The sequence below is a fragment of the Dipodomys ordii genome, unplaced genomic scaffold, assembly GCF_000151885.1.
Source record: "Dipodomys ordii isolate 6190 unplaced genomic scaffold, Dord_2.0 Scaffold21, whole genome shotgun sequence".
NCBI classification, from domain to species: domain Eukaryota; kingdom Metazoa; phylum Chordata; class Mammalia; order Rodentia; family Heteromyidae; genus Dipodomys; species Dipodomys ordii.
Window position 1 is genome coordinate 189,218 of NW_012267237.1, and position 13,024 is coordinate 202,241.

The 13,024-nt window shown below is 43.5% G+C and overlaps 1 protein-coding gene across 1 annotated transcript in view; it reads left to right on the forward strand.

Annotated features, from left to right (window-relative positions):
- Sdha (succinate dehydrogenase complex, subunit A, flavoprotein (Fp)) overlaps window positions 1-12,810 on the forward strand; it is a 35,927-nt gene extending 23,117 nt beyond the window's left edge. Inside the window, exons 11-15 of the mRNA XM_013013867.1 lie at window positions 2,393-2,511; window positions 5,203-5,314; window positions 5,505-5,635; window positions 6,910-7,023; window positions 12,468-12,810. Of these exons, the coding sequence (XP_012869321.1) occupies window positions 2,393-2,511; window positions 5,203-5,314; window positions 5,505-5,635; window positions 6,910-7,023; window positions 12,468-12,554 (563 nt within the window). The 3' untranslated portion in view covers window positions 12,555-12,810. The remainder of the gene's footprint in view (window positions 1-2,392; window positions 2,512-5,202; window positions 5,315-5,504; window positions 5,636-6,909; window positions 7,024-12,467) is intronic.
- Window positions 12,811-13,024: the final 214 nt, after the last annotated feature.

A 13,024-nucleotide genomic window follows, 5' to 3' on the forward strand; every position in this document is an offset into this window, starting at 1 on the left:
GTCGGTTGTGGGGCTTGAACTCTGGGCTTGGGCACTATCTGCACTCTTCAGCTCAAGGCGAGCACTCTACCGCTTGAGCCACAGCTCCACTTCCAGTCTTCTAGTGGTTAATTGGAGATAAGAGTCTCACAGACTTTTCTGCCTGGGCTGGCTTTGAACTGAGATCCTTAGATCTCAGCCTCCTGAGTAGCTAGGATTATAGGCATGAGCCACCGGTGCCTGCCATTTAAAACTTTTTTTTTCACCATATTTCTATTTGGCGTAAGTGGCAGGTTTCTTAGTGTATCTTTTTTTAAAATTTATTGTGAAAATACTGTACAGGGGGGTTACAATTACATGGGCAAGATAATGAGTACATTTCTTATCAAGCATTGTAGCCTCCTCCTTTGTTTCCCCTTCCCATCCCTTCCCATCCTCCCCCCCCAGCACCCCCAATTAAAACTTTTTTTGGGGGGGTCCGGTTGTGGGGCCTGAACTCTGGGCCTGGGCACTGTCCCTCAGCTCTTCAGCTCAAGGCTGAGCCACAGTGCCACTTCTGGCTTTTTTCTTTTTGCTTATGTGTTGTTGAGGAATTGAACCCAGGGCCTCATGCATGCAAGGCAAGTGCTCAACCACTGAGCCACCTTCCCAGCCCCCCATTTAAAACTTTTTATTAGCATACATTGATTGTTCAAAGGGGGTGGGGAGTTATTGTGACATTTGCACACTTATCTACAGTGTATCCTGTGATTGATCATTTGTTTAAAACAATAAAAACAAAAGTTGCTGGATTTGATGTTACACACTTAGAACCCCAGGACTCAGGAAGCTAAATCAGGAGACTCATGAGTCAAGGGCAGCCTGAAATACAATATATAACTAAATGCTATCTGTAAGAAAATAAAAAGATGGGGCTGGGGATGTGGCTTAGTGGTAGAGCGCTTGCCTAGCATGCCTGAGACCCTGGGTTCAATTCCTCAGTACCACATACACAGGAAAAAAAGCCAGAAGTGGCACTGTGGCTCAAGTGGTAGAGCACTAGCCTTGAGCAAAAGAAGCTCAGGACAGTGCCCTGGCCCTGAGTTCAAGTCCCAGGGCTGGCCAAAAACAAAAAAGGGAAGAAAAAAAAAGATGTAATTCTAGCTACTCAAGAAGAGGCAGAGATCTAAGGGTCACGGTTCAAAGCTAGCCCAGGCAGGAAAGCTTGTGAAACCATATCTCCAATTAACTACCAAAAAAGCTGGAAGTGGACCTGTAGCTCAAGTGGTAGAATGCTAGTCTCAAGCACAAACACTCTCAGGGATTGCCCCGAAACCCTGAGTTCTCAAGCCCCAGTATTAGAAACAAAACAAAAACCCTAGCAGACAGACCGCCTTGAAGAGAAAAGTGGCTAACGTAGCTATTTGTCTTACACTTCGTACAACAAAATGATTTTCTAAAATGTGTCTGTTAAAACAACATTAAAAATTGCTTAAGTTGGGTGCCAGTGGCTCACACCTGGAATCCTACCTACTCAGAATCCTGGGTGAGATCTAAGGATCATGATTTAAAGCCATCCCAGGCAGGAAAGTCCAGGAGACTATTTATGTTCAATTAATCACCAGAAAACCAGAAGTGGAGCTGTGACTTGAAGTGGTAGAGCACAAACCTTGAGCAAAAGAGCTCAGAGACAGCAACCAGGCCCTGAGTTCAAGCCCCAGGACAGACCCCCCACCCCCCAAAAAAAATTGCTTATAACATTTGAAGTTCTTCCTGTTTTGGGTGGGAAGGGGAAATGCTGGGGATCAGACACAGAGCCTGTGCATGGCAGGCAAGCGCTCTACTACTGAGCTGGCTCCCAGCTTGAACCTTGAGATCACATCATTTTGGTTAGAGGACATAAGCGTCAGGATCAGCAGGTAGGTCTTTGAAGGTTTGTACAACAACTACCATCCTGGTGGTTCTGTTGACCCTTCAGGTAAGAACTGCTAGCAGAAGTCAATCCCATACCTTACTATTAATAGCATATATCTTTAATTTCAAATGTGGTTTTATTTTGTTTATTCAAAGGTTATTTAAAAGATGCCTAAATATTTCAACTCTGTATTCTTTAAAATTTGTTCCAGGTTGGAGCCTCAAATGTATTACAGTAGCTGATGTGAGGTCCTGAATTCAGATATAGAGAAGGAGAGAGGGAGTGAGAGAGAGACAGAGACAGAGAGACAGAGACAGAATTGGCCCAGTCAATAGCTGTTTCCTCAGGTTGGAGGCCAGGAAAGTATTAGCTAAGGTCACGTCTGCATTTTGTACATTCCTGGAAAGCTATGGTAAAATTTTATTGTTCAGAATGGTTTTTTTTCTACATGCTTTTAAAAAGTTAAATCCTAGCTTCTTTCCCTCCCTTCCCTTCTCTTCTCCTCTCTTTATCTTCAAGGAGACAAAGTTCCTCCAATAAAGGCAAATGCTGGGGAAGAATCTGTCATGAACCTTGACAAATTGAGGTTTGCTGATGGAAGCATAAGAACATCAGAGCTGCGTCTCAGCATGCAGAAGGTAGGAGCAGGCTGCAGATACAACTGTCTGCATGGAAATTTGGTGACCAACAGCAGAAGAAGCAGTTCTTTGCTGTCTTATGTCAAACACAAGTGATTAGGAAGCCTCACTTAGAGAAAAGTGCATTTCTTTCCACATAGAATGCTGGAGTAGTTCCATCCAGAGCACAAAGCATGGCTGCATAGTATCATTAGCACTCTGTGTTTGCGCACAGTAAACATTCTCAGACCAACTCTGGCTGTTGTGTGTATCATAGCCAGAACAGGAAAAGCCGAGTCTCAGTGTTCTGGTAGACAGCTCACACCCATGCCTACATTCCATCATCCAGAAACTGTTCACATACTAGCTTTCAACATTCAGGAGGTGTTTTAACACTGGACCCATTGCTATGCCTAAACAAGTTGGGAAGAAGGAAGGTTGGTAGTCAGTAGGTGATTGATCCAACCTCTGCAGATGCACCTTCTAGTCAGCACTGTGACCTTTCCTCCACTGTCCAGGATGGTAACAGGCTATACTGGGGTAAGGAGTACTTGAGATGCGGTCAGCTTGTGAACCTCAAATGTTCACATTTTATTTCAGTTTTTATATAAATGTCTACATAGATGTTGATCCGTAAAGAAGTTCACAAAACACTATGTCAATAAAAAGCTAGGTGTGATGGTATATGCCTGTTGTCCCTGCTGCATGACCAAGGCCCGCTTAGGTATATAAATGTAATACCCTGTTTGAAAAAAGAGGTGTTAAAGTACCTCCCTTCAAGCATAAGACTGAGTTCAAATCCCAGTACTACCCAAAGAAAAAGATTTACATGTGAAGAACCTAAACAGATAGATACACAAAGGACAGAAGACTGCTGAAGGGTATGAAAGAAGTTTAACAAATGTTTACTGAATTTATTTGTTTGTTAGTTGTTCCAAGAAACCATTAAGTGATGGTTTCCATTACAATTATGTATCAGATGAAATGCCTCCAAATTAGTTAAATTGGTCTCATATAGTAGATGAGCCATTTAGGTTAGTGAAACAAATTAGAAGCAAGAAATAGACCTATGTCCTTAGCATCCTACAGCAAGGGGGAGGAGAGTGAAGAGTGACGTGCCGATATGTTTGGTTGGAAGCTGCTGGGAAAGGCACTCAGCCAGTGAGCTTCAGGGTTTTTTTTGTTTTTGGTGTTTTGTCGGTCTGGGCCTGGGTGCTGTTCCTCAGCTCTTCAAAGCCACTTGAGCCACAGAGCCACTTCCGGTTTTGTGGTGGTTTATTGGAGATGAGAGTCTCAGGGACTTTCCTGCCTGGGCTGGCTTTGAACCATGATCCTCAGCTCTCAGCCTGAGTACCTAGGATGACAGGTGTGAGCCACTGACACTTGGCTTCAGTTTTGTTTTGTAGCACATTTCTGGTGAATAAAAGCTATAAAAGGTACTTGATACTTGATAAGTGAGTTGCCTCAGAGAGTAATTGGGACCACTAGCCCCTTGGTCAGTCAGGCTGCCTTGCAGACTGATCAGCAAGAGTTCCAAGTCTTCTGCTCCTTCCTCCTCCTATACACTCACCAGTACCCTCTACACTCACTAGGGTGATCCTAGCTATGCTCCAGATAATGCTGGAGAATTAAAATCTTCCTTTTTAAATAGAGCACAGATTTGTTATGAGACTTAATAGAAACGAACACAAAAAAACTTGAAGCAACCTGAGTTATATAAGTGTAACCCCTCTGTTCATCACTTTTATAACAATGATAATATGTGGGTGAATATATCTAATTTTTTTTAAAGCTTTAAAGCTGGGCCCTGGTGGTTTATGCCCATAGTCTTAGCTATTCAGAAATATGAGATTTGGAGGATCACAGTTAGAGGCCAGTCCATGCAGGAAAGTCTGGGATTCTGTCTCTAAAATAAGCCAAAAAGCATGGCTGGAGGCATGGCTCAAGTGGTTGAGAGCTAGCTGAGCAAGCAAGCATTAGGACTTGATTTTAAACATCAGTATCACTTAAACAAAACAAAAATAAAAAAAACTTGAGCGGCAACAGACATTGGCCTGTAACACTAGCACTAAAAAAGGCAGGGGCTGGGAAGGTGGCTCAGTGGTAGAGTGCTTACCTTGCACGCATGAGGCCCTGGGTTCGATTCCTCAGCACATAAGCAGAAAAAGCTGGAAACAGTGCTGTGGCTCAAGTGGTAGAGCGCTAGCCTTGAGCTGAAGAGCTGAGGGACAGTGCCCAGGCCCAGAGTTCAGGCCCCATGACTGGCGAAAAAAAACAAAAACAAAAGAGGCAGAGGATCCTGTGTTTATGCCAGCCCGGGCTACAGTGAGACCTTGTCTCAAAAAAAAAAAAAAATGAGTGAACTCAATTTGAATTTCCTAAGTACTTTCCAATAAAGTGAAATGCAGAGATAAAACTAGCCTAAATACTAATTTGGGAGTTTCTGTGTGGCTTCTATAGTTCAAAAGTGTAGAGATGAACCAGGAACCAGTAGTTCACACCAGTAATACTAGCTATTCAGTAGTCAGAACCTGAAGATCAAAGCCTGCTCAGACAGAAAAGTGTGAGACTTCCCTCCAGGTAATCAGCAAAATACTGGGCTGGAGGCATAATTCAAATGATGGAGCACCACCAGTGAGCAAGAAGCCGAAGGCCTTGAGTCTGAGCCCTGGTACTGGCACAGCACAGTTTATGCATAATTCCTTGTTACAGTCAATGCAGAGCCACGCTGCCGTGTTCCGTGAGGGAAGTGTGCTACAGGAAGGTTGTAAGAAAATCAGCCAGCTCTACGGAGACCTGAGTCATCTGAAGACATTTGACAGGGGTGAGCGGAGCAGCGCGCCCTGGGATTGCCTCCTTCTGTAAGGCGAGCTAGTGTCTGTCCTCTCTACCTAGGGTCCCTGCCTCTGCCTGCTGTCCCAGTGCCCGTGCCCATGCTGCGTGGCCAGACTGGCCCGTCTAAGATCTGCGAGAGGTCACACTGTGACTCTCACGGTGTCCTTGTGTGTCCTCAGGAATGGTCTGGAACACTGACCTGGTGGAGACCTTGGAGCTGCAGAACCTGATGCTGTGTGCCCTACAGACCATCCATGGCGCTGAGGCACGGAAGGAGTCTCGAGGCGCTCATGCCAGGGAGGATTACAAGGTGGGTCCTACACCGAGTGCTCTCCCCCTTGCGCCATCTCCAGTAACTTTCATCTCTGTTCCACCACCCTTAGACCCTGTGACCTTTTGCTCTGGTTGGAGTCAGCATCTACCACCCAGGTAGCATCTCTGAACAAAATGTGGCTAACGATTGAGTCGTGTGTTTTCAGGCAGACTGGTGTCTCAAGAAGTGCAGCTATAAGCTCAAAGATGGATATATTGAATGATAAAGATATGCATACAGCTGGGCACCAGTGGCTCACACCTGTAATCCTAGCTACTCAGGAGGCTGAGATCTGAGGATCTCAGTTCAAAGCCAGCCCGGGCAGAAAAGTCCGTGAGACTCTTATCTCCAATAAAACACTAGAAAACTGGAAGTGGAGCTGTGGCTCAAGTGGTAGAGTGCTCGCCTTGAGCTAAAGAGCGCAGGGATGGTGCCCAAGCCCAGAGTTCAAGCCCCACAACCACCAAAAGAGAAAAGAAATGTATATGTATGTATGGACTTTGCATGAGGCAGACACAATTTCAGGACTGTGTGAGGGTGATGATGATGGGTGGGGGAATGAGAATGTTCACTAAGAGGAGTTTCCCTGTGAAGTTGCATTGGTTTATCTTGCGCTAATTGGGCATTCTCACATGAGTATGTCCCCAGCATCGGCCTAGAACTGTGAACTTCTCCAGGGCTGAGATGAATGTAACTTTAGATACAAGGTAGCCCTTGCTCTGATCCAATAGTTACATATGTAGAGCTTGTGGTTTGCTGCAGTTGGAATGGACCAGATAAGGGGTCACCTTTTGCCATTTCCCACTCGTTTTCAGCAGAAAGAGCCACAGATTTGGATATTTGTTCTTTATTTGAATCAGCTTTTGCTCATCTTTCCAGATAACCATCTGTATGGCTTTCTTTACTAGTATTCAGATTCTCTTTGAGAGTTTGAAAATGTTAATATACTTGCTAAAATTAAAACATTTAATAATAGTGATTGGTTTTAAAGACAGCTGAAAGAAAAAGTTTGAGGAAATCTCCCAGAGTATGGAGCAAAAAGAAATAAGGAAATTACTCTATAGATTTTTCAGGTGCAAAAGTGATATATAATTACAATGTTCACTATGTAGAAGGACCAAACAGAAATGGCTCCTTTGGATTCCCACTGCTGCTTGCTAGCCCCAAAAACCCACTGAGGCGTAGTGAGGCTCTCTGAGTGATTGCCGCCTCCAGGAACTGTCTTTAATGTCTGCTGTTGGTGAGAGCTGAGAATGCATTTTTGACCACAGGTGCGGATTGATGAGTACGATTACTCAAAGCCCATCCAGGACCAGCAGATGAGGCCATTTGAGGAGCACTGGAGGAAACATACCCTCTCTTACGTGGACATCAAAACTGGGAAGGTAGGTGGGGCACACGGTCTGCTTAGGGATGGGCTGAGCCTCTATAGTTTGGTCTTCGGTAGTGGCCAGTTGGGGAGCAACCTTGTCTTAAACCACCTGCTGAGAGACCCCAGGCCCAGACTCCAAGAGTTCTACATGTCAAGTTGAACCACTCACCCTGATACATCAATTAAGGAGACGATAATGGAAGAAAACAAAGATTTTATTACGGGACATGCAAGGCACAGGAAGACATCACTTGAACCCATCTGCAGCTGCCTTTGTGGCAGAGACAATAAGCTATGAGTTTAAATACAGAACGGGTCAGGAGAGAGAGGCATGTGTGATTAAGTAGTCTTGGTTTGGGAAGGGTTCTAAAGGAGTTATTATCAACTGTCATAACTTGAGGAGAGATGTATAAGTCTTTGTTGCCTGGTAGGTTATCTGTCCTGAGTTTTTATCAGTTCCTTTGGGGTAGTGTTACCTTTTGTCACAATATTATAGGCATTGCCTGTCTGAGGAACAATTTGCATTTTTTCACAAGATGCTTATCTGTTCTTTCTAAAACCTAGGGTGACTGCAGAATCTCTCTCTACGATCCAGATTATAGGAGTCAGATATGGGGGCATAAGTAGAGTTATTAATTTTCAGTAAAATGGAGTTTAAGAACCTCTTAAATCCCCACTGATAAGCTACTGTGAGTCACATTTCTCACTAAAGATAAGAGTCCAAGACCTGAGGTGGTTCGGGTAGCCTTAGTTCAGCTCCAGTCCTGTGGGCAAGGCAAAGGGCGCTGGGTAAAGATCACGTGACCCCTGCCTGTGGTGAGGAAGGGGTGGGACTTATTAGTTGCTTTTGCTTTGCTGTGATAAAGTACCTGGCCTAAACATACTGGAGGAAAGATTTGCTTTGGGCCAGATATTGGCACCTCCTGCTTGTAATCCTATTTGGAGGCTGAGAGCTGAAGCAGAAGAATCGTGGACTGAGACCAGTCTGGGTAGAAAAGACCTTTTGCAAAACGAAGAATGAAGGCTTGAAAGCTTGGCTCACCCTCGCCTATCAAGTATGAGGCCTTGAGTTCAAACCTCAGCGTTACTCCGTGCATGTGTGTGTGTGCACACGCGCGCACATTCAAATTCTTTTCACACATTTTCCGAGGGTTTGGTCCATAGTCACTTGGTCTTGTGCTTGGGCAGAACATGGTGGTGGCATGTGTGGCAAAGGACAGGTGCTCATCTCGTGACAGACAGGAAGTGGAGAGGGGAGGGGATTCGGTATGGCCTGCCTCACTTCCCAAAGCTTTCCAGCCTCAACAAACAGTGATATCGATAAGGTTCGTCATCAAAGGATCGAGGCTGATACAAAGCGAAAGTTAAGCGAAGCTTTACTTCGTGCCAAGCATGGAGAACTGACCTGACTGCTCAGGGCCTCTCTTTGGAGAGAGTGACCCCGCCTAATCCCCCAGGCTAGTTTTTACAGGGCAAAACCGCAAGCCACAAACTAACTGTAAACAGGTAGCGGTGACAAACTAATTTTACTCTTATTGGTTAAAGCAGAAGGGTTACATCTGTTTTTTTTTTTCCTGATTGGACGCCTCCACCTGACCCGACCCTCACCTTTGTTTTTCTGGGCTCTGTCACTGAGGCTAGCAGGCAAGGTTACCGAAGCAAAGCATAGTAAAACAGCCCTGAGTCACAGGAGCACAGACAAAACAGAATCCTGACTTGGTCAGCATGACCAATACTATCAATGCTATTGACACTATTACAGAAATTCTTTTTATTGTAAGCTCCTAATACAGCAGCTCGCGGCAACTGATGGTAGGCCTTTCTGCAAAGCTGCCAGCCTGGTAAACTTGACTGAGGGAGAGACGTTCTTTTGCTTTTTTAGCAAGGATGGAGGTTTTTCTTTACCAAGAGGTTTTTGCCCTTTATTAATAGCAACTCAGACATGACATCATCAGCTGGGAACCAAGCATTCAACGTGTGATCTTGGACAGGACATTTTGTATTGAGTTATAACGTTCCACCCTGACTTCAAAGGCTTTTGTCTCGTAATGCAAAAGGTCTTCATCCATCTCCAAGAAGTTCCATAATCCTAACAATGTAAGCATTGTTCAGAAGCCCAAATCCAGTCCCTCTGACTTTCAAGGCAAACTCTTTGCTGTGAGTCCATATAAAAAAGAAAGTTACATACTCCCAATACACTATAGCATCCAGTAGCTTCTGATTGCCTGGGAAATTGAATCCTAGAAACACTTTCTTGGGTTTCCCTGTAAGAACAGGCTGCCGTAAGTGACTCTCTGTTCTCAGTGAAATGTCTTTCCTGTTGTCCTGGATGATAATGGGTTTCCTCCTTCCTCCTACTCTTCCTGGGGTTCTTTCTCTTACCCTCTCCTTCTCCTCTCCTTTATCTTGTCCTCATTTGAACTTGGAGCCGTTAGCCATTTTCGCTGGGTCTCATTTTCTGCTTTGGGGCTGGTCTGAATCTCAGTCCTCTCTCCTCCTCCCATAGATTCTGGTGTAGCTGGGATGAGAGGTATGGTACTACATACCTCTGGATGGCTTGTTTTGTTGAGATGGAATCTCCCTAACTTTTAACTTTGGACTGGCCTCAAAATTTGATCCTTCTGAGTAGCTGGGATTACAGGCATGAGCCACTGTGGGGGCTCCAGGTCTCTTTTTAATGGTGCTGATCTCTTACAACCACACATTCCTTATCTAGAGTTTTAAATGCATTTCTTTTCTGGCCAGACTGTTCATTTAACAAAGTCATACCCGGCTTTTTTTTCTCTCAACAATAAATCTGGCTAAAAAGCCAAAGTAAACATACAACACAGTTGCAGTGCTTTTCTGTCTTTAAATTTCCTCTGCCAATTTAATCAAATTAGTCAATTACTTTTTTGGGAGGTGTGGGGGTGGGGAGGGGATGCCAGTCCTGGGGCTTGAACTCAGGTCTGGGTGCTGTCCAGGAGTTTTTGGTTTTTGCCAGTCCTGGGGCTTGAACTCAGGGCTTGAGCACTATCCCTGAACTTCTTTTAGGCTCAAGGCTAACACTCTACCACTTGAGCCACTTCTAGCTTTTACTGTGTATGGGGTACTGATGAATTGAACCCAGAGCTTCATACATGCTAGGCAAGCACTGTCTCCTACTAAGCCACATTCACAGCCCAATCTTTTTTCTTTTCTCAAAGCTAGTACTCTACCACTTGAGCCACAGCTCCACGTCTGGCTTTTTGCTGATTAATTGGAGATAAGAATCTCATGACTTTCCCCACTTGGCTGGCTTCAAACCGCAATACTCAGATCTCAGCCTCCTGAGTAGGATTACAGGCGTGAGGCATTGGTGCCTAACTAGTCCTTTTTAAATCCTCACTCAGATTCTCAGGACAGATGATGCAAATTCTTTGCATACATGTGTCCAGTTCTCCGTAGTGGAGTTCTCATTTCTTCCTGCAACTTTATGAGCCTGGTCTTTACTGTCTTGAATTATTTTGCATTCCAGTCTTTTGAGCTCCTACCAGAATTGCCTAGTACAGAAGCCCATTACAGCAATCTAGGGCTTCTCTTGCTTGATTCTCCAAACTTCCAAATTTCTCCCACAAGCCAGATGATTTATATTTTCCTGTTAGTTATTTTTTGCCTCACTGTACCCTGGCTTACAGCACAGAGATAGAAGGGTAGCAGCTAGAAAAGACCCAGCTGAGGTTGTAGCAAGCTGTGGTCTTCTTCCATTGATGTATAGTCACCCCATTTGACTTTTCTCTGGAAATTAAGATTTAGAAATAACTTAGAGAGGCCCTGTGGCCCCCTGGGGCAAACTTCTCCCTGCAAACTTAAAAGGGGGGGTGGGGGCGCTACAGCTACACATTCTAAGTGCTGGTACTTAGACCCATAGCTTGGAAAGCATTTGACCTCCTGTCATCAGTGTCATGGTTTGAAATGTTCATTAGCACTCAGGACCTGGGTCAAGGTATATAAAGACCTTATTTTCACCATTACTTAATTTATCTCTTTCATCTTAACATCTTCCCCCCCACCCCTTTTTGGTATATTGTACAGCAGTATAATTTTTCACATGTTTATTCTATCAGTAGATATGGCTTATACAATGTACAGTGGTTCCATTTCAGAGATTGAAAATAATTCAAATTGTGAAAATAAAATTAAAAAATAATAATAATTTATCTTTGAATACTGAACTTAAGGCCAGCTCTGTCAACACTTTAATTAGATGACTAGTTTGTCTTTAACTCAGGAAGTTGTTTTTAGAATTGATTATGAAGGCCTTTTTCTTTTTTTTCTTTCTTTTTTGCTGGTACTAGGCCTGAAGCTCAGAGTTTGGACACCCAAGGTGGGCACTTTACCACTTGGGCCACACCTCCACTTCTGGCTTTTTGTTGGTTAACTATAGACAAATGTTTCATATTTTTCTCCTTTGGCTGGTTTTGAACCTGGATTCTCAGATCTCAGGCCCCTTGAGTAGTTAGGATTACAGCCATGAGGCCATTTTCTGATATGTATGCAAATCAAATTCCCTTCTTATTGCAGCTTGTTTTTAGTCATGTTTACTGTTTTTTAAGATTAAAAAATAATTTTATACGTGTGGCATGTGTAAAAAGAATAGAATATTTATAGGCCCATCAGTCAGAGGAAGCCCATTACATTTTGAAGTATTTCCTCCGAAATTTTACGTGTATGTGTACTTGTTGATATATTTGATACTTGCAAATAGGAAAAACTGTAAGAAATAGCTTAAATGAAGTATAACAGCATGTATAAGGTTTCCCCTACTTTGTATTATCTGAGCAGTATGTGAAGCATTAATAACCTTGTTCAGGTTTGTTTTATTTATTTATTTTTTGGCCGGTCCTGGCACTTGAACTCTGGGCCTGGGCTCTGTACTTGAGCCACAGACCCACTTTTCAGCGCCACTTCGCCTTTTTTCTCAGTAGTTTATTAGAGATAAGAGTCTCAGGGGAAGCGAGACTTGCAGGCTCAGGGTTGTCTTAATTTTATTTTTGGTCCAGTCCTGGGGCCTGAACTCTGGGCCTGAGCGCTGTCCCTCAGCTCTTCAGCTCAAGGCTAGTGCTCTACCACTTGAGCCACAGCACCACTTCTGGCTTTTCTTTCTGCCTATGTGGTACTGAGGAATTGAACCCATGGTCTCATACATGCAAGGCAAACACTCTACCACTGAGCCACCTTCCCAGCCCCCTCAGGGTTGTTTTAATTGCTTTGTTCCATGTACGAATTTACCATAATTTCACTAAGCTACCATGTCTGTAGATGTACTTTGATTATTTAAGTTTTGCTGAAGCACATCAGAGATGGCAGTTTGTACATTCTTGTGCTCTAACCCACTCTACCCTTATTTTTTTTTAAGTACTATCTTCAAATAGTTGTACAGAGGAATTGGGATTAAAGCAATTTATGAATACAGTGTCTTTTTTTCTTCCTGTCAAGGTCACTCTGGAGTACAGACCCGTCATTGACAAGACCTTGAATGAAGCAGACTGTGCTACAGTTCCCCCTGCTATTCGCTCATACTAATTAGATGTGAAGTTAAGAACAAGCATCTATATTCAAGTACCATAGCTCATGCTGTGTTCCATCATACCAGGCTTGGTGATCTCTTCTGTATCTTGTAAATCAGAAGTTCACTTCATAGGTTGTCTACTCAACGACCAGTGTCCTGCAACAGTTCTCACTATGAAAGGGCAACTCTGCCCACTGTTTTCCCTTCTTCATTGTTGAGAAGTGAAAAACAGCATAGTTCTTAAAATAAAATATAAATAGGCAGCCTTTCTTTTATTTCTAAATCCATTTAAAATCCGGCAGTGATTGATATTTAACATATCTGTTGACAAGAAATATCAAAGATAGTGGTTATTATTTTGTTACATCAAAAGTCGTAAATTTTCTTTTTTTATTGTGAAAATACTGTACAGAGGGGTTACAATTACATGGGCAAGATAATGAGTACATTTCTTATCAAGCATTGTTGCCTCCTCCTTTGTTTC